This window comes from Fusarium sambucinum, chromosome I (genome assembly GCF_050947815.1).
Source record: "Fusarium sambucinum isolate potato_lamoka chromosome I, whole genome shotgun sequence".
NCBI classification, from domain to species: domain Eukaryota; kingdom Fungi; phylum Ascomycota; class Sordariomycetes; order Hypocreales; family Nectriaceae; genus Fusarium; species Fusarium sambucinum.
This window is the reverse complement of record NC_139294.1, coordinates 10,056,997-10,083,110: the sequence shown is the minus strand read 5'-3', so window position 1 is coordinate 10,083,110 and position 26,114 is coordinate 10,056,997. Positions and strand designations below refer to the sequence as shown.

The 26,114-nt window shown below is 48.5% G+C and overlaps 12 protein-coding genes across 12 annotated transcripts; 6 read left to right on the top strand and 6 right to left on the bottom strand.

The window, feature by feature from the left end:
• Window positions 1-498: 498 nt before the first annotated feature.
• FSST1_005981 (TRAMP complex RNA-binding subunit) lies at window positions 499-2,349 on the bottom strand (the record flags this gene model as incomplete). The annotated part of the gene is made up of 1 exon (XM_083232306.1): window positions 499-2,349. The coding sequence occupies one exon, from the start codon at window positions 2,347-2,349 to the stop codon at window positions 499-501; it is 1,851 nt and encodes a 616-aa protein (XP_083089411.1).
• Window positions 2,350-4,570: 2,221 nt separating this feature from the next.
• On the top strand, window positions 4,571-5,330 carry FSST1_005980 (ORMDL family-domain-containing protein; the record flags this gene model as incomplete). The annotated part of the gene is made up of 3 exons (XM_083232305.1): window positions 4,571-4,727; window positions 4,813-5,171; window positions 5,283-5,330. 3 exons carry the CDS (start codon window positions 4,571-4,573, stop codon window positions 5,328-5,330), a joined length of 564 nt encoding a protein of 187 aa, XP_083089410.1.
• Window positions 5,331-6,086: 756 nt separating this feature from the next.
• Window positions 6,087-7,718, top strand: FSST1_005979 (uncharacterized protein; the record flags this gene model as incomplete). Its single annotated transcript, XM_083232304.1, has 1 exon — window positions 6,087-7,718. The coding sequence occupies one exon, from the start codon at window positions 6,087-6,089 to the stop codon at window positions 7,716-7,718; it is 1,632 nt and encodes a 543-aa protein (XP_083089409.1).
• A 534-nt stretch (window positions 7,719-8,252) lies between these two features.
• On the top strand, window positions 8,253-9,103 carry FSST1_005978 (S-adenosyl-L-methionine-dependent methyltransferase; the record flags this gene model as incomplete). The annotated part of the gene is made up of 3 exons (XM_083232303.1): window positions 8,253-8,463; window positions 8,532-8,709; window positions 8,764-9,103. 3 exons carry the CDS (start codon window positions 8,253-8,255, stop codon window positions 9,101-9,103), a joined length of 729 nt encoding a protein of 242 aa, XP_083089408.1.
• A 296-nt stretch (window positions 9,104-9,399) lies between these two features.
• On the bottom strand, window positions 9,400-10,096 carry FSST1_005977 (actin cortical patch SUR7/pH-response regulator pali; the record flags this gene model as incomplete). The annotated part of the gene is made up of 2 exons (XM_083232302.1): window positions 9,400-9,859; window positions 9,912-10,096. The coding sequence occupies 2 exons, from the start codon at window positions 10,094-10,096 to the stop codon at window positions 9,400-9,402; spliced, it is 645 nt and encodes a 214-aa protein (XP_083089407.1).
• Window positions 10,097-11,149: 1,053 nt separating this feature from the next.
• FSST1_005976 (uncharacterized protein) lies at window positions 11,150-12,202 on the bottom strand (the record flags this gene model as incomplete). The annotated part of the gene is made up of 2 exons (XM_083232301.1): window positions 11,150-11,917; window positions 11,981-12,202. 2 exons carry the CDS (start codon window positions 12,200-12,202, stop codon window positions 11,150-11,152), a joined length of 990 nt encoding a protein of 329 aa, XP_083089406.1.
• Window positions 12,203-12,541: 339 nt separating this feature from the next.
• FSST1_005975 (mediator of RNA polymerase II transcription subunit 1-domain-containing protein) lies at window positions 12,542-14,616 on the top strand (the record flags this gene model as incomplete). The annotated part of the gene is made up of 2 exons (XM_083232300.1): window positions 12,542-12,916; window positions 12,967-14,616. 2 exons carry the CDS (start codon window positions 12,542-12,544, stop codon window positions 14,614-14,616), a joined length of 2,025 nt encoding a protein of 674 aa, XP_083089405.1.
• A 195-nt stretch (window positions 14,617-14,811) lies between these two features.
• Window positions 14,812-16,070, bottom strand: FSST1_005974 (methionyl-tRNA formyltransferase; the record flags this gene model as incomplete). The annotated part of the gene is made up of 4 exons (XM_083232299.1): window positions 14,812-15,472; window positions 15,520-15,635; window positions 15,690-15,760; window positions 15,815-16,070. 4 exons carry the CDS (start codon window positions 16,068-16,070, stop codon window positions 14,812-14,814), a joined length of 1,104 nt encoding a protein of 367 aa, XP_083089404.1.
• A 716-nt stretch (window positions 16,071-16,786) lies between these two features.
• FSST1_005973 (protein-arginine N-methyltransferase SFM1) lies at window positions 16,787-17,650 on the bottom strand (the record flags this gene model as incomplete). The annotated part of the gene is made up of 5 exons (XM_083232297.1): window positions 16,787-16,843; window positions 16,907-17,025; window positions 17,078-17,188; window positions 17,244-17,261; window positions 17,332-17,650. The coding sequence occupies 5 exons, from the start codon at window positions 17,648-17,650 to the stop codon at window positions 16,787-16,789; spliced, it is 624 nt and encodes a 207-aa protein (XP_083089403.1).
• Window positions 17,651-18,744: 1,094 nt separating this feature from the next.
• FSST1_005972 (serine-type carboxypeptidase kexA) lies at window positions 18,745-20,709 on the top strand (the record flags this gene model as incomplete). The annotated part of the gene is made up of 3 exons (XM_083232296.1): window positions 18,745-18,929; window positions 18,985-19,345; window positions 19,396-20,709. The coding sequence occupies 3 exons, from the start codon at window positions 18,745-18,747 to the stop codon at window positions 20,707-20,709; spliced, it is 1,860 nt and encodes a 619-aa protein (XP_083089402.1).
• A 387-nt stretch (window positions 20,710-21,096) lies between these two features.
• FSST1_005971 (electron carrier DRE2) lies at window positions 21,097-22,147 on the bottom strand (the record flags this gene model as incomplete). Its single annotated transcript, XM_083232295.1, has 2 exons — window positions 21,097-21,404; window positions 21,460-22,147. The coding sequence occupies 2 exons, from the start codon at window positions 22,145-22,147 to the stop codon at window positions 21,097-21,099; spliced, it is 996 nt and encodes a 331-aa protein (XP_083089401.1).
• A 2,304-nt stretch (window positions 22,148-24,451) lies between these two features.
• Window positions 24,452-26,109, top strand: FSST1_005970 (uncharacterized protein; the record flags this gene model as incomplete). Its single annotated transcript, XM_083232294.1, has 8 exons — window positions 24,452-24,516; window positions 24,574-24,687; window positions 24,736-24,860; window positions 24,906-25,454; window positions 25,506-25,548; window positions 25,601-25,677; window positions 25,726-25,899; window positions 25,952-26,109. The coding sequence occupies 8 exons, from the start codon at window positions 24,452-24,454 to the stop codon at window positions 26,107-26,109; spliced, it is 1,305 nt and encodes a 434-aa protein (XP_083089400.1).
• Between the last annotated feature and the right edge of the window lie 5 nt (window positions 26,110-26,114).

Here is a 26,114-nt window from a genome sequence, read left to right as displayed (position 1 = left end):
AGCAAATCTGACATATGTGCCCAGCAACCGTTGTATAGTTTGTCTCAATCCACGCGTGACCCTTGCAAGCAAGTCTTTGTGCAGGAGTGTGCGTCTAACTTAGGCCAATAGATATGGACCTTCTCTACGACTCATTCGTCCATTCGAGCTACCTCGAGCCCTGGTACAGGCGAAATCGTCACTCATTACAAGAGTCACCCATGTCTCAAAGACACTTGACTCCATCGTCCACAATATTTCAATCTTGTCACCTTGTGTTTCGTTTCAAACGGCTCATATCAACTAAATTGAATATAGCAACAAGTGGTGGGTATCAAAGTCTACGATCCCTTTCGCCAAGTCTGGATGAGTCCCACTCAGGGCAGACAGCTCGGTCTCATGCGCCAACCAGTTCCCAGAGCCACTCAGCTCCGAGGGTATATCAATGCACCATAAACTCTAGCCCTGCGCCAACCAACGCTGTGTACTTTCTTAATGTACTAACCAAACAGGAGCTCTCTATTTGCCCCTGCCCCTTCCCCGTCCACGACCTCCTCCTCCCCGTCCACCTCGGCCGCCACGCCCACCCCCTCTTGGCTTAGAAGACGGAGGTGCGTTATTGCCGTACGATCTCCCCTGTCCCTGCGAGCCTCGAGGGGGAGATGGTGGGGGGACGTTTCGAAAGTCTCGCGGAGGGGGCTTTCGTGGGAGTGACGAGAATGAACCCAACCCTCGCATAGATGGTGGTGGCCCAGGAGGAGGGGGTCCAGGAGGGAGGGGAGGCTGGGCTGGTCCATTCTGTCTGGGGTTCCTTCGTGGCCGGTTGTTTTGCGTGTTTGGCATCTGAATGTTGCTGGCCATTCGAATTTGTCCGACGGCTGGTTTCTGAACGCGTTTATTCCCTAAGAATTCGACCTCCGAGTCGCTATCAGAGTAGTGTACGTTTGTCGTCCGCGCAGCGTGGCCGCGGATTCTGAGCTCAGGAGCCCTTGCGGATCTGCCGGTTGTATTTCCTCCTGTTGCCTCCTCGATCGTTGCCATACCGCAATTAGGGTCGATGTATAGGTCACGGTTCTTCACAGACCAGGTAGGGTTAGACAGCTCGGTACGCTGAGTCCTGCAATCCGAGGAAAAGTGCCCATCACTTCCACACACAGAACACGACGCAGGAATGAACGCGACCTTTCTGACCGTAGACACATCTGGGTGAAACGATCGCCACACTTCTGTGCACTCCTCCTCAAGATGATATGTTGAATTGCAGAACACGCAAACGAGTCCTTCCTCTTTGGTCAGCGCCAGCTTTTCAGTGCAGCCGCTTGCTTGATGGCCAACCTGACGACATTTCCTGCACCTTTCCTTCTCAGGGCAGCATACAATCGAGTGGTCCAGACTTCCACATGATGAGCAGACAAGCGTCGGGCAGCTCGGCGCCAAGTGTGTGTTCAAGCCGCAGAGAAGACACATTTGAGCAGGGTTACTGGCTGATGGGAAGTATCTCCGCTGTTGTTCCAGCGCATCGTTTCCGGTAGGAACTTTTCTGTGCGTCTCGATTACCGGCCAACTCTGGTGATTTGAAACTTTAGGTGCCGAGTCGCCATTGGTTTCGTTGGTCCCTCCTCCCTTTCTTTCACTTGTGTTAAGTGTTGGTTCGTACTCAGCTTCGCTCTCAGACTCGTCTTCATCGATCTCTCCCTCGCTTACACTAGAACCGCGAGAGCGTTTGCCTTTGCGGACGGGTTCCTTGCTGGGTTGCTTTGTCACCCAACTGTCCAGGGTTGACTGATTAGGTCCAGGCCCCTTGGGTAGGAGACTTTGGAGGAAAGCACCAAGTTCGCCAGTGCTTTCAAACTCTTTCGCGACTTGCTTGGCATTCTTTTTCTTCTTCGGCTTCATTCCACTCAGGTGGTCAATGTACCAAGCGTAAGCAGACTCAGCTACATGGACATCGATACCGTGGCTTATGGCTGAATTCATTTGCACAAATGCTTTGACCCAGACCTTGAATCTTTTGAGCCAGGAGCCGCTTTTGCTCTCGGAAGTGTCGGGCAACTTGAAGCTCCATTCCGAATGCTTAAAGTCAGGAATATTATCCGTACCTCCAGGTGCGGAATCTCCGGCGGAAGATTCACCAGTGTTCAATGAGCCATTCGAAGATTTCTGGTCTTCATCTTGTGAGTTTTTGGTCGCGGAAGAGCGTGTGACGGGACCATTCTTCCTCGAGCGCTTAGACTCGGGTGCTGAAGAAGCTTCCTTCGCGTCGGATGCATCCTCGAGAGACCTCTTCTTGGTCGCTGTAGCTACGGTTGCAGCCTCTGCTTCATCGTCGCTGGACAAATAGATGACGTCTCCTGGGTCTTCAGTTGCCATGTTGGGAGAACGGCAATGGATGTAACTTGTAGAAGTGATGATAGTTTCCTTATGTTTTCAGGAACGCGAGATGATGAAGCCGCAGGGTAACTTATTTTCTTTGTTGGATACCGATTACTCTTGATCAACAAAGCAAGATCTGGAGTTTTTCGATTCAAAACCACTTAGCTATCTCAATAATACTCGTTCGTGATTAAGTATCCTAGTCAGAGATCTCAATCAACAATGTCCACCAGAAGTAGCTTTCTAGGGTGAGCACGTGCATTTATCCAGTCAAGGTCTCTCACCTGCGTTGGCTTGATCTCTTTGAGGTGACGGGAAAAAATACGTACATGAGCAAACGTACCTATGAAGTCATGTGAGTAAAATTCAGGCAGGAGATTGAAAAGCAAAAAAGCAGCATTCAATAGTGCTACAAAGGCAATCCAGGGTTCTCTGACTGATTCAATACTCAACAGTAAAAAGTCAAGCTTTTTTGCTGAAGCGAGATGCGACGATGCTTCTCGTTCGTATCAAGGAGACGCGAAATGAAAGCTGTGATGATATCGATAAGTTCAAAGACCAGGCTTGGGAGAAAATTCCTCTGCTAGCCAATCAGGGAGAGTTCGCTGTAGGGAAAAGGTTGGTAGGTGTCAGTTGACAAGCCGAAGATTAGCCCGTGGTGATTTACTGCTGACTAATCCCAGCAACAGCTGCTATCGGAGCAACATCTCATGTCAGTCGTTTTACAGGTCGATTCCACGCGTTGGTCGAGATATCGTGGGTCTACATCAGACGTCTTGTCTTTCTATTTCGTCCTCATACTCGTGGACAATGAATGGTAAAAGGTGGCTGAAGATAAGTCGGTCTAGCTTTGGCATGTCATTCCACGCCATCTTGAGATTGTCATGGGTCTTTTGCTTTCTCATTTCGGGTAGGACAGAGATACATATATCGGATAGCAATCTCGTTGCGACATCCCGGCCCAATCTTTTTACAGATCTCGCTTCTTATTGCTTGTCCAATCACAGCAATCATTTTACAACAGAACACGATTGATTATTTTGGCATCAGTTGTTATTGTTTGACTCAAACCGAGACAAAACTGCAAACCATCATTACTTGCAATACAACGTTTGCTGTTCGTTCCAATTGCCGATCACGTGTAGCTAAAGCAAAACGTCAAGATTGTTCTGGATGACCTTGGCGTTGCATTCGTATATTGCAAGCAAATCCCCGACTGCAACTAGCCTCGTTCTGGCCAATTCTCGGCCTCTTCTACCATCTCTGGATCTCAATACTACACGTGAATCCCTGCTCAGATCGAGTTCTGGCTTCATTTTCAAACATCACGAGACACATATTTCTATAGTTGGTAATACCGGGCATAAAAAGTCAGGTAAGTCTGATGCTTGCTTAGGCCAGGTCCCCTAATAATATGGAACGGACCAAAGTCAAATGCCCCTGAACAAATACCCTACACTACCAATCTATCCCTTGAAGGTCCCCTGAATAATCCCCGGACTAACCATGCTTCCAGCAAACTACTGCTGCAAGCTCACCCGCTATAGTCGCTAATTTCAGCAGCAGGCCCCACATCTTCCGCCTAATCCCCGTTGCTTGTCCAGGTTGCATTGCGTGTCCCTTTCTGTCGATTGGCTGTTCCATCCTTCTATCGGCTCCTTTCTCATGAGAGTGGCTCCTTCACCATCTCACGAGGGACATTGAATATTCCGGTTCGGCTTCCCATCCCCTCTCATCTCGTACAGTCCTTCCACATTGATTCCTTTCTTGATACCTCTTCCAGTTACATCACATAAAACCCATCTTCATTAACTGATACTGGCTTGCGCCGTTACCACGTCTGACTGACTTAACTTCTGTTCTCATTATACAGCATCAAACATACAAACAAAGCCACTCTCTTTGCCCTTGCATTCGCCCCCGGACGCCATCCCGTGACATCATTAGGGGGAAACATCCAACTACGACTCTTCTTTTAGTCCCAATTCAAAAAGAAATACTATCTATCTATCATCCACCAACAACGCTCGAACCCTGAGCGTCCGTTGGCCTCAGCCTCAAACCCGTCGATCATCCCCTTCCATCCGTTCGACTGACGCTTATTTTTCATCCTCACCCCGTCAATACCGCCAAGCTGTCTTCCCCAATTCTACTTCAGCGCACCGTCTCCTACGACGCGGCGAACAAACCTCCGCGCCGGGGTAGCATCTATCTCAACATGCCCGAGCGAAACACAGGAGAAGGAGCTGCTGGAGCTCGAAGGAGGAGATCTAGCAGTATCCTCCAAGTCTACCACGAGCCTCCTGAGACTCTCGAGCAAATCAGTGATCAGGCTGCCCTGCCTAATCTCAACGCCAACTGGACAAATGCCAAAGGTACATCACTTCTCTTATCGCAGTGCAAATTGCACCAACCAACCCTCAAAAAGTCGCATGCTGACCCGAACTGCCAATCACACAGGTGCCTGGACTATCCACATTGTCTTGATTCTCGCTGCCAAAATTATCTTCGACGCGATCCCTGGTGTCTCACAGGAGACTTCATGGACCCTTACCAACATGTCCTACATGTTTGGCTCCTACATTATGTTCCATCATGTCCGTGGTGTTCCTTTCGATTTCAACAGTGGCGCTTTCGACAACCTCAACATGTGGGAGCAGATTGATAACGGGGCACAATACACACCAACCAAGAAGTTCCTTCTCAGTGTCCCGATCGGCCTTTTCCTTGTCAGCACCCACTACACACATTACGACTTGACATACTTTACTATTAACTTGCTGGCTGTCTTGGGAGTCGTTATCCCTAAGCTACCATTTGTGCGTTACCACTCCCCTGTGTTTCTATTGGGTCCCGCCTTGAATCCAAAGCGTTTCTTTATTACGCAACCAATATGTTTTCACATGGAACTTAGTACTGACTTACCGCAGAGCCACCGAATGCGTTTCGGTCTATTCTCAGGCATTCCAGAGGAATAGGAATAAGGTATGGTTGGAGAAGCAGAGACGGAATAACTACCGCGGGCGTGACTTGCTCCGCTGATATCAGGGGCGTTCGGATAAGGCAATTTTCGGCATAAAAGAGAATGGGAGGTATTGCAAAATAAAAGAAGGGGTTGAGATTGTGCAAGTTAATAGCGAGCGTTGTGGGTCGCACAGCTGGCGGACGTAATGCTCGGTCTTTCAGCGGTAGCATCGAAACATCAATTGGATTAAAGGTACCAGCGTTTCCTCAACACTGCCATTCTCATGTGAGCCACTCTCCTATTGCCTGCGAATACTTGACCTGCCCGCACCGTTGTCATGGGTGCTGACAAACCTTGTCCGGCGTTTTGTCCGGCGGTGATGCGCATGATATATTCATGAAGATGGAGAGAGGTCGCCTCCGAAGTCTAACTGTGCCATCGTCTCATTATCAAGTCGTTTAATCATGCGATATCATAATGTAAAAGAATTTATGATGAGTTGGCGTCATGTCTCTGAGGCAATCGGTGTCTCCTATTGCCTCAACTGAGGGCAAGATTTGCATGTGAGCGAGCAACGTAATCGATTCTTTCCCATCAGCCATCAAGAATGCAAAGCCGCAAGTATAAATCAACCGCGTTCACCAGGTGTTTGTCTGTGCTTAAGACTTTCTTTTCAGCTTCTTCTGACTTGCAATAAAGTTCAGACATAGTTCTTCATCTGCATCAAGTCAATCATTTTGTACACAACATTATCTTTCAGTCATTCATCATGAAGCGCAACGTCTTGGCCGTCATGGCCATTGTCAACGGTCTTGCCCAGGCCAACCGCTTCTCCTGGCAGAGCGAGGCTGAGACCGATGTTGGCAAGCATGGTCAGAACCATGATCAAAACTTTCAGGACGTCGGTTCCCTCCTTGATTGGGATGATGAGAAGAATGAGGAAGAGAAGAAGCAATCCGAGGCAGACTACGAGAAGCTCAAACTCCTGAAGGAAAAGTTGAAGAAAGAAGAGGAGGCGGTGGTGGAGAAGGAGGAACCCGAGGTCAAGGAGAAGAAGAAGGAGTACGAGCACGAGCACGACAAGAACAAGCATTACGACCATGGGTACAACAAGGAACATCACGACTATAACGCTGACCCCAAAACACACAAGACCTATGATCACTACAAGCCTACTATCACAGGACACCACAAGCACCATGGCGATCACTATGATGTGTACGACTACAAGAAACCCATCATTGTTGATGGTAAGAAGTATGATTATGTTCACGAACCTATCACGAAGCATCATACCTACACCAAGATCCATGAGCCCGTGGTCAAGCCCGGATGCTACGGTGATAAGTGTGATCACAAGCCCTGCAACAAGTGTGGTGATGACTGGGCTCAACCCGGCTGCTGGCACTGTAAGAACCACGAGGGCGAGGTGGTTGAGACCAAGACCACCAAGTATGCTCCTGAGAAGACTGATGACAAGTATCATGGTGCCAAGACCTACACACACAATGGTGTAACTGTCATCGTCCCCAAGGAGACCAAGGCTCCTGAAGCTCCCACGATCGAGAAGCCCAAGGAGCAGCCTAAGAAGGAGGAGAAGTACGAGGACATCTGCCGCAAGGTCACCAAGGGTCACGGAGAGCACAAGTACGAAGAGACCATTTGTGACAGGGTGAAGCACCAGAAGCAACATCCCAAGGTCTATGTTGAGCCCAAGAAGGAGGAGAAGTATGAGGATATCTGTCGAAAGGTCACCAAGGGTCACGGAGAGCACAAGTACGAAGAGACCATTTGTGACAGGGTCAAGCACCAGAAGCAACATCCCAAGGTCTACACTGAGCCCAAGAAGGAGGAGAAGTACGAAGACATCTGCCGCAAGGTTACCAAGGGCCATGGAGAGCACAAGTACGAAGAAACTGTATGTGACAGAAGCAAGCATAACAAGGAGGAGAAGTCCAAGAAGGAGGAGAAGTATGAGGATATCTGCCGAAAGGTCACTAAGGGTCATGGACAGCGCAAGCATGAGGAGACTATTTGTGACAGGGTCAAGTACCAGAAGGAGGAGCACCCCAAGAAGATCTATGTTGAGCCCAAGAAGGAAGACATTTGCGACAAGATCAAGGGCTGCCCTGCTCCCGCTCCCGCTCCCGCTCCTCAACCTCATTACCCTAAGGTTGAGCCTGTCCCAGCCCCAGCTCCTCAGCCCAAGCCGGAGGATATCAAGCCAGTTCCCGTCCCTGCTCCCGTTCCTGTGAACCCTGAGCAGGTTTCGCCCAAGGGCAATGACTTTGAGGAAGCTCCCCGAGTCCCCTTGACTGTCTCCAAGTCCGGAGCCAACTTAAACACAGTCTCCATTGCCGGCACTATTGTTGTCGGTATTGTTGGTGTTATGCTCCTTTGAGCTCCAACCTCAGACTTGTGAGGGAAGTTGAATGCTGAGACAAGACATAATGGTTCGGTAGAGAGGAGGATGTTGGTCTGTCTTGTCTTTCTTTTTCTGTTCTTTTGTTGTCATAAGATCGTTGGAGGATGGCCGTTCTCACTATCTTGGATTGTGTATGTAGACAGCTGTACAGTTCTTCAATTGATTGTCCACTCGTTTAGTTTTACTTGATATGTACACTCATTCGTTACTCATGTGAATAATGACAAAAGGTCACTACAAAGTGGTAAATTCTTCGGAATAAGCATCGGATACACGGTGAATATCGCCGACCTGATCTTTGAAGGTCGATCTGGCTTCAGCGGACTTTTGTTATAAGTACTAATGTATCTTAAATCCGAGGGCGTTGCCGGACGTACCGTATGCGATCGCTCTATTGGTGGGCCCAAGAGGGGAACATGGCGAGATCAACAACACATTTGTGTATATAAAGACTCTTGGCCATGTTTTCTCTCGTTATCAATCAGATAATCACTCATATACACTTTCAAAATGAAGGACAATAGCGTTCCTCTTTACACTTCGCCCCAATTGGGCCAGACGGTGACAAACTATGCGGAACAACACTCAACAGCGTTGCCCAAGTATATCACCGATTATCATGCAGACATCTCTGCTAACCGTGATGACTCAAACTATATGAGTTCTGTGTTCCAATCTCAGTACAATACATTTCTGGTCAAGTCCACTGGTGCCAAGAGAGGTAAGCCATTAAGACTACATCTCAATTCGTCTGAGTGGACAAGAGGACGATAACTAACACATACTAAGTCCTTGAAATTGGTGTCTATGTTGGATTCTCCGCCCTTGTCTGGGCTGATGCTGTCGGCCCTGACGGGCTTGTTACTGGGTTGGAATTTGAGCCTGAGTATGCTGAATTGTCCAAGAAAGTCTTTGAGGCAAACGGCGTCAAGAACATAGAGATCATTGTTGGTTCTGCTTCTGAAACGTAAGTTTCTCCAAGAACATGTTTCATACGACCGATGCTAATGTGTTTGGTCAGTCTCCCCAAGCTCAACCCCTCTGAGCCTTATGACCTTGCCTTTATAGACGCGGACAAGACTGGCTATCCTGGATACCTGAAACAACTTCTCGAACAATCGAAGCCCGGTAGTTCCAATAGGCTTCTTCGCCCAGGAGCGCTCATTGTCTCGGATAATGTTCTGCGTCGAGGCTTGGTTGCTGATGACAAGGCACTCGGTGACGATGAGCTTCCGGGAGATCAGGCGGAAAGCATCTTGGCTATTCGAGAGTTCAACAACATGGCACTGAAGAGCTCTCGGCTTGAGACGTTTATTATGCCTTTGTGGGACGGTGTTAATATCTCCCGTCTGGTTGATTAGTTACATGTCAGACATGTCACTTGTGTCACGATAAAGGTGATGTCGAGTAATGTTTGAGGTATATGTATTAAGTTTAAATAAATAACAAAAGTAAACTGTCAATGTGACAAGCGCCACGCTGGTATCGTCTCTATAAAGACTCCGTCTAAATAGACAATTCGTGATCTCGTATTCCAGTTAATGAAAACTTTGGGGTATTGATGTGTTCCAAACATTGTAATTAGTCCATCTCTTTTTGATGAAAAGTGAAATATTTGGTGGTGTAATCAGCGTTACTGCCGATGGGAGCAGGTTGTTTAGTAACGAGTGGGAGAAGTGCTGTAAGCGGCCATCTTCTTTTGCTCACGGCTCTTACGGCGACGGCCAGAGCAGCAGGTGATGAAGACGGCAATTGTGCCAATGAGGCAGAGAATGGCAGCGGCAAGGACAAGCCAGATACCGACAGACCAGCTAGCAGTGGCAGAGGTGTCGCGGTTGATTCGTCGTCGGATGATGGAGAGGCCAGCAAAGTCACAAGCCAAAGCGATGATGGTGACAAGGAAGGCGGCGATGGAAATGAGAGTCGACATGAGCGAGCCAAAGATACCAGCGCCAAGAGCCAAAAGGAAAGAAATGAAGCAAAGTCCAGCACCGATGGGGTGTAGAACCATGACATAGGTCAAGGCCTTTGCAGTGCCAGAGCCAATCTCGGACAGATCGAGGCCGTTGAAAGCGTCGGTAGGGTCATAGCCGATGCGAGCCTTTGAGCAACTATTACTATGACTTTGTTAGTTGGCGAACATGTTTATTTGGATGGTGAAATATTTACCTGCCGGCGCTTCGCATTTGACAATAACCAAATGTACCATAATTGACGCCATCTCCTCCATATCGGACCTTGAGAAGAGCAATGTGGTCGACCACAGGGGCTGTGATGCTCACGACGACGAGCATCACTGTTGCTGCCAAAAGAAAGAAGGCGCCAATATAGTGGATGAATCTTCCGAAACCCATTTTGAAGTGGTGTGGTGGTATAAGTGAGAGGTGGTAGTGATAACGGTGTGGGATAGCTTGCGCTCAGGTCAATAATCTCTTGATATCACTAGCTAAATGGGTATATTTGTTGTTCTGATACGAAAATTCCAAACGACAAACTGAGGAGGAAGGCCTAGATATTATAGCTATACAGGTTGTGTGAGAACACCCTCGTTTCGGGTCATGATGCCATGCCAGGAACCTTCAACCAACACAGCATAACTGCAGCAAGTTGTAGTGACTGTTACGTGAGACGTCATCACCAAGCCTTGTTCCAGCGGTCGTGTGTGCCGAAATCCGCCATGATCAGAGCCAAGCCCTGCTAATTCGCGGTATAGCTTCCTCTTCGCAAGATGCCGATTCCAGAACCTAGTTTAAGTGACGTAGAGTCAAGTGGCTTTGGTCAAATCGTGGCTCATCATGCCAAGTTGTGGGCCGCTCCAAATTTCTTGTTTTGGGGGTCTTGTCCCTCTCTCGATCATGACCCTGCATTTCGGACCAGGTGAAACCACACCAAACCAGACTTGGGATCCTTGTTCCATCGTTTTTTACTGCGTGTACGTATGTAGGAAGCTCTCCCGTTTTCCGTTGCCAACGTCACTTTCCATCTTGGCGATTGAATTGAATAATTCAAAAAACTTGAAGAGCAAGTAGTACACCAAGACTAACGGTTCCTCGGAAGCTGCCTGGAATCTCTGGTCCATTCCAACACGAACCATCTTTGTTAGTTAAACCTTGCTTATTTCACCACGTACTGGATAATATTTAGAGCAGGAAAGATGTGTAAGTGTGGCTATTCCCATTCTCGTTTTGCGCTGCATTCTGTAACAAAACGGCCATGATCTGCGTTGTGTTCCCAAAAAAAAGCGATTATCTCAACATGGCTGAGTTAATGGTGGGAACACTAGTAACGTGTTGCGCAAGTGCCGCCTAAGCCATGGGCCCGATGTTGATATCTCAAAGTCTTGGCTCTCACAAGTGGTATTACGTGGCTCATTCTCTGAGTGTTCAGATGCTGCTGAAGGCCCAAGACTATTGATTGTCGTCTCTTTGACCCTCAGGTGACTTCTCTGCCACACTCTGCGTCGAATTTTCTGTTGTAACCTCTGTGGAGTCCTGTGTCGACGACGCTGTTGATTCCTCTACCGAGATCTCTGCGGATGTCTCCGTTGAAGTCTCTGCGATCTCTTTAGCAGAAACCTTTGTTGACCCCTCTGCCGTCTTTTCTACCAAGCTGCCAATGGAAATCCCCGGCAAAGTCTGTGTCGAAGCCCCTAGTGAACCATCCATGGGTGTTGTTTCGTTTTGACCGTGTCCTGCTTTCGCTTTCGGAGGAAGATCTGCTATCTTGCTTGGGAGCCAATTGCGCATTTGCTCTCTTTCAAATCGTTTGTTGTCTGCCACTTCTTGCACTCCCAAGTCCACATCCCAGTGCCTCAAGCCAACGGCCGCGATGCTGTCTGGGAGAGAGTGCTGTAGAGTTTTAGATGCGAGCGTTGGAGACTTTACAACAAACTCAGGCCACGGCCTGGTCAAAGGTGAGTTTTTTGCGCTTTGTTCATGTCTATATGTGAGAGTCTCGGAAATTTCGACGACAAATTCGGAACTCCCTGTTTTTGAAGAGTCTTGCTTCTGGAACTCTGCTTTGCGACCATTTATTTTGACAACAGATGTTGTCTCTGTGCTAGACTTGGGAACCGTAATACTGATTGGGCTGGAAGAAATAGCTTTGGCAGCATCTTGGCTCTTTTTCATCAAAGATATGTAGATGGAACCCAAGACTTTACTAGAACCCTGGCCCTGCAGAACAATGTGGTCAGCCGTTTTGTCCCATATGTAAACAACAACTCGGAATAGTCATACTGGTAACCATTTAAAATACTCGACAGGCCCATGTTGTTGAAGTGCCTTTAAAATTGAGCGTCTCTCTGTAGAGTTGACGGGTGCGGGCCAAACCCAAAGATATAGAGATCGCTCTTGGAGCTCATATCTATTGGATCTTGTTGCAGAAGTACGAATTGAAGGCTCTGACACTTGAGCAGCAGCACGAGCTACTGTTCGGGAAAGATTTCCAGAGGAAGCCATCACTGTGAGATGGAAATTCAGTGTTGAAGAAAGGCTCCGCCCAAATCCTAGGTTGAGTTCTAACTTAGTAGGTACTAACGATAAGGCCCTGCCTGAGATGATGGACCAGGGGTCCTCCACTGTCGGCTTTGGTGGGGCCGAGCTGTGCAAGTAGAGCTACTCCATGTTTGACTTTCCAACCTCCAACCTTCAACTTCTTCATCGGAAGTGCTTCACTGATAGTTTCCAGTATAAATTACTCATATAAAACGCATCTTCTTCTTCAATCCATTCCTGCCATTCCTTTAGCAAACATCGCGCAATTCGAGCCCTCACAAAGAGGGCCCTAGTATCTTCACAATGGCGACACCAACAGCTGTGAAGCACGCTTCACAACAAGGCCGCACTCCCTCGCAACTCGCCGCCGCAACTCCTCCCGTATCGACACCTTTCTCAAACCCCGCCCACGCTGCTTTCTCCCCTCGAGGGCCGAGATCTTCGCCTCAGCAGTTCAAGAAGTCGCCTGCCGCATCATCACTCATGGCGCACATGTCTAATGTCCCCCTGAACTTCGATAGCCCTTCCACGGCTGCTGCTATGGGTGCTCTTGGAATTACAGGCGGTCTCGACGTGAACCTGAACAATGTCGATGTTGGAAATCTGAGTGGGTTGCCATCTCTCGTAAACGAGGACGACAAGCTCAAGCGGTTGGAGGCGATTATCGCAACCTTGAATGTATGCGTGTCCTATTCTTTATGCTCTTTTGCTCTACTAACTCGACCAAGAAAAAGAAGGGACTCGTAAGCGAGGCTGGTCTGGAACGTCTGGCCCAGCGCATAGGGCTCGACTGCCTCTCAGAAGACACCACAGCACCTGACGGCCGAAAACAAAGAACTCTCGTTATAGCAGGTTCGGCTATTCAGCTGGACATCATTCTGGACAACAATATTGTCGAAAATATTTCTCTTGCATTTCCAGAATCTGCTGCATCGGTTACGAAGCACGTCAGCCGAGCAAGTGAAATTCTTCTAAAGGACTTGCAACTGCTTCCGAATCAGAGCCCATTGACGAAAACCCTCGATGAGTTCGCGGTCAACCTTGAGCGTTTAGCTGTTCTGGATAAGCTCAGTATAATTCCCGGGCTCGATTGCCATGAAGCAATAACGGGCATATATGCGAGCCTGGAAAAACTTCATCAGTGGGATGTGGCTAAGCTTCGCGAAGAGCCAGGAATGAGCAACAAGTCCAACAGCGCCTTATCCACAGCAGCAATGTGCGCACGACACGGCTACCCCGTCATGCACTCAAAAGATAGAGTGGGACTAGCACTGCAATATTGGAAGGTTCTTCGTCACATCGAGCCAACAAGTGAGCAGATGGCTTTGTTCACCGCATCTCAAGAACAAGTCTGGTCGCTCCTTATCGGATGTGCTCCGATAGTGGACGAGGTGATGCCTGTGCGAGTCTCCGAGGACTGGATTTCCAAGGAAATTGTAAAGGCAGAACCCTCAATGGATCCCAAGCGGCCCAATTTGGATTGGCAACAGCCCGGCAACGTTGTGCTCCCATCCACAGAAGAGAACAAGAATGCAGGAATGGAAGTGCTTCAGCCTGACCTCTCCACAGCAAGGGTACCGCAAGTCATGTTCACTGCTACGTTTGACCCGCCAATCATTATGTCTCACAACGATTGGTCGCACTTATACAACATTATCAACATCAAGGCACCGCAACTTTATGGATACTTGCCAACCTTTGACAGTCTGCTCTTTCCCATACCTCCAGGCAGCAGTCAGGACCCTAGTGAGCTCCGCGCAATCTCCCGTAAACGCGACGTCCGTATCTACGACAAAGATCAGAAATTGGCTGTCAAACCCCATCGCAACACACTGTATATTTATAAGCAGGTATACTCGCATAGGGTTACTGAGATCCCCTTCTCTCATCCTCAACAGCTTATTTATATGCTCCCACTTCTTCGACAGTATGCTTTCCTTTCAACTTTGCTTGAGAACAGCTTTGGGTCGGAGACAAAAGAGGTTGGGCCGCTACCTAAGCCAGGGAATGCCGCGGTACATCCACCCAAGTCTAACGTCACTACCCGGGACGAGCTGGCAGACTTTATGAAATCAGCCTCTGTTTCTGACAGTAATGTATCTCCCTCCTCCCCGGAGCTGAAATTCGACGTCACTCTATGGGTTCATCCAATGCCTCATCTACAAGTTGTCTTTCCCTTCAAGAACTCGATCGCCAATATCTCTCTGAAGATCCTGGAGGATGGAGTTGTCGAGATTGCTGAAGAAAACGTTCTTCCTCGTGTCGAAGATGAAAAGAGACAGGGTAAGGAACTTACACGAGCGGACCTGGGTAAGGTGCTGGAACACATGGAGGACCTGTGCAAATGGGCAGAATGGATTCGTACAAGACTTGCATGAGATGTTGAGACTTGACGTACTCAGATAGAGGATGGACTTGAATGATACCCCAGGAGTGATTTCATGTTGTAATATATGAAAATGAACTTAATGAACCACGCCATCGTTTTCTTTTTGAGACCATGATATGTCGCTCGAATCTAACAGAAATGCAAATGAACCACGTATTCATGTATAAATCTAGATATTTTATTCTTAAACTTCGATGTAGGGCTTCAGTGCCACGTTAGCTGGTCGCTCCGACTTTCCCTCTACTTTGATCTTCTTCACCCGCATCATTTTATCGTCTGAAGTCCTAATAACATAGCTACCGTCACCTTGGTCTGACACGAGAGCGTTGAATGAATCTGGCCCATGACCTACAAAGCGAACTGTGGTATCATCGATCTTGACATTGTCAGGGGACACGGTCTTGGCGTCTTGGAAAATCAGGCGCTTCTTCTCTCCCTTCCTACTGACGGCTTCTGTCCAAACGGACCCTAGGACTCTTATCGCTCGCACGATGTCATCCGCCGTCCAGCTGGACCACCCGATATGCCCATCGGCTTTGCTAATCTTTGGCGCATGAATGAGCTGCCCTTGGTCAAGCTCCTCGCCTTTCCATCCTCTATTCTGGTGTGGCGGTACGTATACGCCATCTCGTAGGCCCTGTACCAGCATCTGGGCTCCGACTGGAGCAAGGAGATCTGTGAGCTCTTGAACTGTGTAGTCTGGTGGCACTGGTATTCCAGGGCGCGGAGTTTGGGATAGCACGGTTCCGTGATCAAAGGACTTGTCGTCGAGTGTTTGTAATGAAACACCGACATGACCGTCTCCCCTTAGTATCGCATGGTGAATCGGAGCAGGGCCACGGAGGCTGCCAGTGTTAGGTTCTCGGCTTGGTGAGCATGACACAAGACTTACTCGGGGAGGAGAGAAGGATGCACATTAAGACCACCATACTTGGCTGATCCCAGTATTCTTGGCGGTACAAAAAGTCCAAACGACACAGCAATTACTAGATTTGTTCCTTCAGGTAGCTAGAAGGGTTTAGTAACTAATTCGTAACTCTGTCCACGAGGGTTAAGGCTTACATCCCACCCTTTGAACGTTGCTTGCTGGTGTATTTTCAATCCCAACTCTTCTGCTAGTAAACTACAAGGCACTATATTGTATCATGAGTCTTATGTCATTAAACTTTGTCAATCCTTTGACTTGCCTTGTTTCAGAGACGAAAACCCTCTTCCTGAACGTTTTGGCGGCAGAGCCATAACCTCTAGCGACTCGATCAATCCCTTGTTTTGGCTATGCTCTTCATGGACAGCTTTCAGAGAAGCGCAGCTAAACTCATCCGAGCCGCAGAAGAGAATGCGCAGAGGATCTGATGCGCGTGATGTGCCTTGGGAGTAGCATCGAGGCCATTGGGGAATCCTTCGGCCGAGCATCGACCTGGACCTTATAAGATATGAAATCATCATAAAATTTCTCTACTCACGATCTATCATGAGAACGTGAAGTAGGGTTGTTCACGATTTGGCTTGATGCTGTGTTAGTGTACAGGCCAATCGATTGGCTGCTGTTGTGGAAAACCCTCGTTTGTTGCATCTCTGTCCTATCTGCATTTCATCATGCCTCAGAACCGTCAGATGCTTTGGGACAATTTCAAGCGGATTTAGTGATAAAATATATCTTGATTCATCTTAGTAACTTGAACGGGAGAATTTAATTGTTTGTTTAGTCTTATATCATCAAGTACCTAAGTATATGTTCTCGATATTTACTTTGATGTACCTAGGGTGGATTTTAAGGTCTGAGAATGTCAGAATATTGTGTAAGGATAACAAATATCAGACCTTTCGGATATTCTCCAGCCCTGCTGACTTATGATATTTGGTAGCAGACGTCTTTGAAAGATGTATGGCGCTAAACTAGAATCTAGAGACATAAGACGTTGTGTGTATGAGAATACATGATAATGTCCAAGCGACTCGTGAATCAACTAAACGATTTTATGATGATCGCATTTTTCATCACGCAGAAAGTAAATCGCTGGGTTTATTGCCCATTGTCGGGGCTTCACTCATGATTCACCACTCCATATGGGTTGGCATGTGACAAGCAAGGCTTGTATATCAACAGAAAGCCAAGTTTCTTCTGACTTGACGATATATTCACCAGACTATTTTTGTACTTAGAAAAGGTCATTCACTGCCTTATCGGAATCCTTCTGGATCAGCTCAACCATGCCCTACAGAAGTCAGAGTATTAGCTTATGATCGGCAACGTTGTCCAACCATTCGAGTTCACAAACCTTGGGCATAATAGGCTTGCCATCTTCACCCTTGACATAGCGGAAGGGCATCTCGGTGCTCTCGTGCTCATTGAACTTGAGCTCGGGGAAGTCCAGGTAAGGGACCTGGTCAACAGGCACTGATATATGGTGAGCTTGTGAGTTGCAGGGGTAAGCATGAGTATAACAAACCCTTGTCTTGAACAACGATACGGGTAACTCGAACAGCAGTATCTGTCGTCATTTGCTTGGGGCCAAGTCTACGACCCTCAAAGCCTTTCTTTCGGAGCTCTGAAGTACGGTCTAGAGTTTCCGGTTAGTTGGCATGAGTAAGTGCTGTGTTGTAAGAAACACATACCTCGTGGGGGATCATCGCCTGTCAATTGAACATGAAATGTTAGCAACAGCTCTCTCCGTTGCTTTCTGAGTCCGGCTTCAGAACATACCGAGGATTCCACCAAACAAAAAGGCATCAAAGGTGTCACCATCCTCAGGGGAAAGGTCCTTAGTGGCAGATGGATCAAGCAGGCAAACCTTGGACTTGTTGGCAGCATAAAGCTCCTCAACGCCACGCTGCTCAGCAGTGAAGGCGGGGTTGCTGGCGAGGTCTGCTGGGACCTTGAAAGTAGGAGGCAAACTGGAAAGGATGAAAGAGCCATTGGTATCCTGAGTCTCACGAGCAATGGCGAGATACTCAAGCTCTGACCAAGGGCCTAGTTCAGGGTCGAGATGCTCGACAATAAAAGTCTTGCCGGGAGCTGCCATTTTTCTTTGTTCTGCAATGAGGGGCAACGTTGAGTTTGTATCAATGCGGCGAGCGGACTAGGCAAATTCTGGTGGTGAATATCAAAGTATCGATTTCTTTCTTTGATAGTTATTGAGAGAGACCAAGTTCTCTTTTGGTTGTCTATGTGAGGCTCTACAAAAGAGTGTGATGGCGTTGATTGGCTGGTAAGAGAGGGTTTTGAAAATTCCAATCGATAGCTTGAAGCATGGAACCTCAGGAATCTAGTCATCGTCAGTGCCCAGAGGCACAGTTTCTTGTGTGTCCCGCTTCAGCAGTTATGCAATATGGATTGAATGTGTAATTCAAGACTATGATAAGTGATTCACACTGGAAACATTGATTAATTGAAGATAACCAGAGGAAGTAAACATTGAATTCTTTGGTAATAGCCGTGAGTAATGCATGGTTTTGTGTAAACATAGGTACCTGTAAAGAAGCCGTTCCTATTGACAACCCAATAGTGCCTTTCACAGCGCCACATTAACTTCAATACAGCCAACAAAAACATTTAATCATATCTCAATTGATGTACCGAATAACAAACAACGAAACAACAACATATGCATTTCCATGTTTGAGGTACGTATACGTGATACTCGGTTCGAAACCTTCTCAAATGCTCGGGTTCATCAACTCCGAGAAACATGGAACCCAAAATTGGAGGCTGCTGTTAGTGGATACGGACCCCTGAGACTGCTTCTTGCGGAAGGATAGCAGCGAACCGCAACCAGGGCGCACCGCCAAGCCCGGATAGGTGGGCAACTGCGACCAGCATCAAAGCTCTACCGCCACTAATACTACAGCGGAAGCTACAGCATGGCCCCCACTAGAACCCGGGGTCCCAGGTCCCAAGTCCCAAGGCCACCTCATCTCTCCTGCAACTGTCCCTTTATCTTTCAAGACCGTCCATTCCAGTCGCAACTCTGCTTGCTCATGTCTTCGTCGCCAGGCAGGGCATCCGTTTCCTGAAATTCTTTCCTGTTTTTATTTATTGGTAGGCAACAGGATATTTTGCTTCTTCTGTTTCCTCCACCATCGCCCGCGGCGTCTTTCGTCCGCAACTCTATACATCATGGCTCTCATATCGATGATCCCGTCTCTGAGACGATGGGCCGCTCTACTCTCCTTAACCCTTGCACCGACTCTGGTCGCTGCCGTGAATCCAGCAACCTCAACAAAAGCTGCCGCCGCCGATTATTATGTTCGCAACCTTCCCGGCCTGCCCGCTGATGGGCCCAAGGTCAACATGCATGCTGGGTAAGTCACTGCGTTTTCTCCCTGTGCTATCTGCTGACGCGTCTGTTCGCATCAGCCATATCGAAGTCACCCCTGAATCGCATGGAAATTTATTCTTCTGGCATTTCGAGAACCAGCACATTGCCGATAAACAGCGAACCGTGATTTGGATCAACGGTGGACCAGGCTGCAGTTCCGAAGATGGTTCCATGATGGAAATCGGTCCTTATCGACTTAAGAATCAGGACAACTTGGTATACAACAATGGCTCCTGGAACGAATTCGCCAACCTTCTTTTCGTCGACAACCCCGTCGGCACGGGTTTCAGCTCCGTTGATACCAACAGTTATATTCATGAACTTAAGGAGATGGCCGACCAGTTCGTCATCTTCCTCGAGAAGTGGTTTGCCCTCTTTCCTCAATACGACACCGATGACGTGAGTAGAAATTGACTCCGTGTGAACATCAACTTGCTGATATAATCTAGATCTACATCGCAGGCGAGTCCTATGCTGGACAGCACATCCCTTACATTGCCAGGGCTATCCTCGACCGGAACAAGAAGGACCCCAAAACCGCATGGAACCTGAAAGGACTGTTGATCGGCAATGGCTGGATTTCTCCAGCAGAGCAGTATCCCGCTTACATCACATACGGCATTGAGAAGGGCCTCATCGAGAAAAACTCCGACAACCACAAGAAACTCCAAGCCGATCTGCGCAGCTGCGAAAAGATGATGGCCTCGGACGCTGGTCATGTAGATTATGGAGAGTGCGAAGGCATCCTATCCAACATGCTCAAGTTGACCAAGAAGGGTGACGGCGACGACGCATGCGTCAACATGTACGACGTACGACTCAAGGACTCCTACCCCAGCTGTGGCATGAACTGGCCCCCGGATCTGGTGCACTTGACCCCCTACTTGAGGAAGCCCGAGGTGACTAGCGCTCTTCACGTCGATACTATTAAGAAATCTGTCGGATGGACTGAGTGCAATGGTGCTGTTGGAGGCGCCTTCAATGCAAAGAATTCGAAGCCCTCCGTCGAGCTCCTGCCCAATCTTCTCAAGGAAGTTCCCATCATGCTCTTTTCTGGAGCTGAGGATCTCATCTGCAACCACATTGGAACCGAAAACATGATTAACAAGATGGAATGGAATGGTGGAAAGGGCTTTGAGGTCACACCCGGCAATTGGGCTCCCCGCCGTGATTGGGATTTCGAGGGTGAGACGGCTGGTTTCTGGCAAGAGGCCCGAAACCTAACCTACGTTCTGGTCTACAACTCTTCACACATGGTTCCTTTTGACCTCCCGCGCCGAAGCCGGGATATGTTGGACCGCTTCATGGGTGTGGATATCAGCAGTGTTGGTGGTGATCCTGCTGATAGCCTCATTGATGGCGAAAAGGGGCCCAAAACCACTGTTGGCAGTGCCAAGAACAGCACTCAGAATGCTGCTGAACAAGAACATCAGAAGCAACTGGATGAAGCCAAGTGGGCAGCTTATTACAAGTCTGGTGAGATTGTTTTGGTCATTGTCGTCATTGGCGCCATCGCCTGGGGATACTGGATCTGGCGCGAACGTCGCAAGGGTGCTGCGTACTCTGTTCTCGCTGGCCACGATCTTTCCCGGCGCTCTACTGGACACCGAGCAAAGTCGCAGCCGGGCGATCTCGAGTCTGCCGCTTTCGATGAAAGCGAACTTGATGACTTGCATGTGACAACACCAGGCACCAGCACAAGCGCGAGGTTCCCAAGGAACCAAGATGGTAGCGAGAAGTTTGTCACCAAGTACGCCGAATAGATACGATCGAGATATAACATGCACATTGTCTTGCTGCTAGAACACTTCACCACAGCTATGTATACTTGACTGGCGTTTAGGTTTCTTTTCGTTTTGCATAGGGTGGTTCCGCCATGTCACACTTGGGGAAGTTGGGCGTTTGTTTTGGTTAATCGTTCAATAAAATCATTTCTTTATCATCATCTAAGTTGGTCCAATACTACGCCAACAACTCCGTGTCTAGATCAAGAGCGCTCCGTGTAAACCCTCCCATTTGCTCCCTGGCTTTGTGATGTTGAAGCCTTTGTATACTTCCCAATACCCCCAAAACAACAAATCCATCCAGTAAATTTTGTGTATACGCCTGCAGTGCTGCGCCCTCGTCCCTGAAAAAGAAAGTGTACCAATTTACAGTTGCACATCGTTGTTGAGCAACCGGACCTCTTCGCCTGGCTTGAAGGGTGGAAGGCCGATATAAGGACATCCATCACATCGGAAAGCGTCGCCAAGTGAGCAGTTGCCACACGAGCCAACCTTGCCCTGTACTGTGAAGTCGATCTCGGCCAGGTCGTCGGTTGCGAGCTTGATGCTCTCGAGTTGCTTGTCGGCTGTGGCACGCTTGTCAGCGTCTTCGGCGGCAAGGCGCTCGGCAAGACCGCAACTGCAGTCTTTGCATGCACGGCGACGCTTGCCGGCCTTTGGCAGGCATTCAGCAGCTATTGAGGTGTTAGAATCAAGTCTTCTTGTGCACAAGTTTGCAGAGGAACTCACGGATATCAATAGGACGGGCAAGATCCTCCTCATTCATAAGAGTATCCTCATCAATCAAGTCATCATCATCGAGGTCGTCTTCCAAATCGATGAAACCAACACCAGCGGGAACCACAGGCTTGGGAGTGGCCTCCACAGGCTTCCTCTTGAGGTTGAGCGGAACAGAGCCATCTGCCAAAGGAGCAGGCTGAGTCTTCTTCTTGCCGAACTTCAATGTGACGGCTCCATCATTGTCGCCATAGTCGGGCTTCTCAAAGCCGCCATGCGACGACACAAGGCCAGCCAGGACTGCTTCCTTTGACAAAGTTGGCTCCTCCAAATTGTTACCATTTTGGGACTGTAGGCGGCCGCTGGGCTTCAAAGATTCAGCAACCGGGCCCAGAACGGTTCGGTTCATCAGTGTGAGGGACTCGTCCAGCTTGGAAGACGCATCGGAGAGGACAAGGACGAGGTCGTAGGTAGAGGAAGGCAGGGTGACCAATCCCACGGATAGACGGTCTAACATCTGGAGGTCGGTAATGGAGCGGTCATAATCCGCGAGGACGGTTGACAAGGCGTCCGCGTTGGCAGCGAGAGAGGGAGGTGCCAGAAGAAGTGTTCGCTTGGGTGGCGATATAGACTGAGCAGACTTTGTGACAGGCATGACGAAGTCGTCGCTGTTATCGATCGTGATGGTCGCGGGCGCCATTGTGGTATAGTATCGTGGACAATAAGACAATAAAATGAATGAGATCCTAGGGAGCGAAAAAGTAAAAAAAAGTAAAAAAGGTTGTACGAGGGACTGGACGTTTTTAAGATATGATGGTAACGTTAGGCCCTGACTTTTGACTCGGATGCCGTTGGTAGTATGTACCGGATCCTATTAGTCAAATGCAAACAGCGGCTCCGTGTGGGATTCTTTTTTAACTGTACGATCCACGCTAATATGCCAGCAATTGTACCGTGTGGTATGACTATCAGATGGACGGTATTACATCTGATATCAGTATTGCGGGGTCGCCTTTTGCTTTTCCACGGCGGGGGTTTCCAGCCCATGGATTTCAAGGGCCCTTATTCCGACTGCGGAGGCGCGGAGCACACCCGCAGCATTGCGTTTCCTCATGGATGCTGCAGTGGTAACAAAGATGTGGTGCAGTTACTGATAAGTTGATAACAAAGCAACCTCTAAGAATGACTATCTCCTGGCTAGTAATTACGCTCCCCGGAGATGCAAGAAATTCATAATCTCAGATTGACCATATTGCATGTCAACCGTATGACTCGGCCCTTCCGCTCATTCTATAATTTCACGTCTCTACTTTTTTTCTCTCTTTTGTCCTATACCAACACTTTGGTTTCGGCTGACATATGATCATTGGTAATCTAACCAACGGTGGGGGAACGGGTTGCGACCTAGGTACCTACCCACGGCTCGGGTCTGTACTCTAGGTACTGTACGGGTCGGAAACGGACAGCGGGCAACATCGGGCCAATCCGACAAAGGACGATTGCTCGTTGGGCTCTAATATGCATGGTTGCGATAGGTTGACCTTTGTTACTCCTGGCTTCTGGACTTTGTGGTCTCGTGAGCGGAAATGTCCGCCGATAGGACCGCAATCCTGGTTCTAGAATTCTGGGCTGCCTTCCATGTGCGTTTGTGGAGATGCGTTTTCCGGGGTCGGGAGTAAATGCCGATACTGTTTTGTGGTTGGTTGATTGTGTCTGAAACCTCAGGTTTACCGTTTGCCAGGTAATGATCTGTGTTCTGGTATCACACTAGAACTTTAAGACAACTTAGTGCTTCAGTCAATAGGTAGTCTATTGGAACATCCTTGCTTAATGGTTCTTTAATTAAATATATGTCTCGGATAGAGTAACTTTCCTATCTTCGCAGTTCGACATGCCGGATATGTGCATCTGAAATATGAGATAAATAATAAAGGGATAATAAAACTTCCTTGTATAGCCTATTGCTTGACACTTAAGTATCTCTAAGTATAATTCTTTAATATACTATATATTAATATTATTAGTCTAATGGTTTATTTATTTGTAAAGGAAGTGTGATAAGTATATCTGTTAATATAGGCTTATTGATTGAACTAGCTTGGCTAAGTATATACAACCTCCTGTAAACTAAATGCAATTATGCCTTTGTGATTTAACTTATTCCTTTGACGGTAACTATCCTTTCTTTATTCTTATCATTTGCTTGAAGTCTGTGCTTTGTATAACAGGTAGTTGCTCTCGCATATTATGCCTGCACTGCGACAAAGTGACTGCCAGCTGGGAGCACCCGGCAGCCTTCTCCTTCCTGCCTTGGCTTCACCTGCTCTCTTAGAATCACACGCGTACTCGTCTCCAACGCGATCACTCCAGGCAACAGTGATTCACTGTTTTTATTTCCTTCCTTAGGTTATATTTCCTGCCTCTCATCTCCCCCTCTTCCCTTCTTCTTCTCTTCCCTTCCTCGCCCGCACGCTTTCTTTCCTCAACACTCTGTATCAAGCACATATCTATCGTGCCTTGTTGCCATTGTTGAGCGAAACTTGAGCAGAGGTTATTCTTCTACCTATCGTCATTCGTTCCCGCATTTCGCACCAACAACTGCAGGCATCCGCTGCAATTACCTATCTGGGTCCCAAGCAGCCCGATCAATCTGATCCTCAATTCTCAACGTATGTGCACACTTACTCTTTTCCCTCTTCTTTCTCCCTATTGCGCATTCAGAAGATCAGCGCATTGAAGTTGGTACTGCTGTTTGGGGTTGTGGTACCTACCACTCTCGAGCCTGTGGAGGTTGTCTTTACTTCACGACCTTTCTTTCAGGCCAGACAGGCCATGATCCCTCGATCACATACCTTCTTTTTCTTTCTGCATCTCCTTCTATTTTCCTATACTGTGTCGCTTTTTCACTTTTTGTTTTGCAACTTGGGCGGCTCTTTTAATCTTTCTAACGCACACGCAGTCTGACTCCTTTCGCACGAGTACCTTTCATCCCAACTAAACCATCATGGCTGATTGGGGTAACGATCAAGGTGGCTCTGCCAACGGCTATGGTGATGATGGCCACAACAAGTATGTATATCTCTTGTGAGACGTGGTGGTCTTAAACATCCCAGTTGACCTTACTAGCAACGATTTCACCAACGATGCTGGATTTGGCAGTACTGGGTTTGATGGCGCCGAAGGCCTTGGAGACGGCCAGCCTGGTGGCGACGACAAGTGTTTTGGTTGCGGCGAAACCGGGTAAGGAATCAATCCATCACAGAAAATACACCATCTAATGCACCGCAGTCACCGTCGTGCCGAGTGTCCTAACCCCCAGGAGATGACATGCCGCTATTGCAAGAAGGAAGGTCACATGCGCAAGGATTGTCCCGAGGCTCCAGCCATGGTCTGCGAGAACTGTGGTGAAGAAGGTTTGTTTCACTGATACGTTTATGATTCTGAGCTTACATATATAGGCCACTTCCGCAAGAACTGCGAGAAGCCTCGCAAGATCAACCGTGATCACATTGCCGACGTGGACCCCGAGACTGCTTGGCAGAAGATCAAGGCGGCAGTTGCCGAACGAGATGTCGACGACGCCAAAGAAGCTGTGAATGAGTACATTAAGTCTATGCATGGCGAAATTACCTACCGCCAACTTCAGGAGGCTTTCATCGACAATGGCATTGGTCTCTGGCTCATTTCCACTGAGCGAACCCTTGTTCAGGTCTTCACCAACATGGATCTTCAGGGCAATGTCGACAAGAAGTACACTGTTTCCTACCGTTTCACCGAACAGGCCGACCGTCCCCGGGAGATTGAGGGGTGGCCCAAGAACCGGGAGGAAATCCTCGAGCGCCTGGACGACGCTGGCGAGATTGTGGACCGAGGTCTCCCTCTTTGCTCTAACTGCAAGGAGCTGGGTCACATCTCAAAATATTGCACTCAGGAGAAGATGGAACGCGCCGACGCACCCAAGATCGCATGCTACAACTGCGGCGCTGATGGTCATCGTGTCCGAGACTGTAAGTTGGGCCTACAGTCCCCAGCCGACTGGTTTGATGCTGACTTCTCAGGTCCCGAACCCCGCGTTGACAAGAATGCTTGCAAGAACTGCGGGTAAGTATTTCTAGCAACTGATCTGATATCCGACAGCAGCTGATTTCCATAGTCAATCCGGCCACAAGGTCGCTGACTGCGAGGAGCCTCCCAACCCGGCGAACGTCGAATGCCGCAAGTGCAATGAAGGTATGTTCATCTTGTATACATTCATCAGTCGGCTCCTAATTGTTGTAGTTGGACACTTCGCCAAGGACTGCCCTCAGGGTGGTGGTCGTGCCTGCCGAAACTGTGGCCAAGAGGGACACATCTCCAAGGAATGTGACCAGCCCCGAGACATGTCAACTGTGACCTGCCGCAACTGCGACCAGGTCGGTCACTTCAGCAAGGAGTGCCCTCTGCCAAGAGATTGTAAGTCATTCTTGGTTCAAGTTGTCAATTCTCGTAGCTAACTAGCATGTAGGGAGCAAGGTCCAGTGCTCCAACTGCCAGGAGTACGGGCACACCAAGGTCCGGTGCAAGGCTCCCCCGGCTGAAGAGGCCGATGGCGGTGGCGACGGATGGGGAGCTGATGACAGCGCTACTGTTCAGACCGTTGGCGGTGATGATGGAGGCTGGTAAATGCC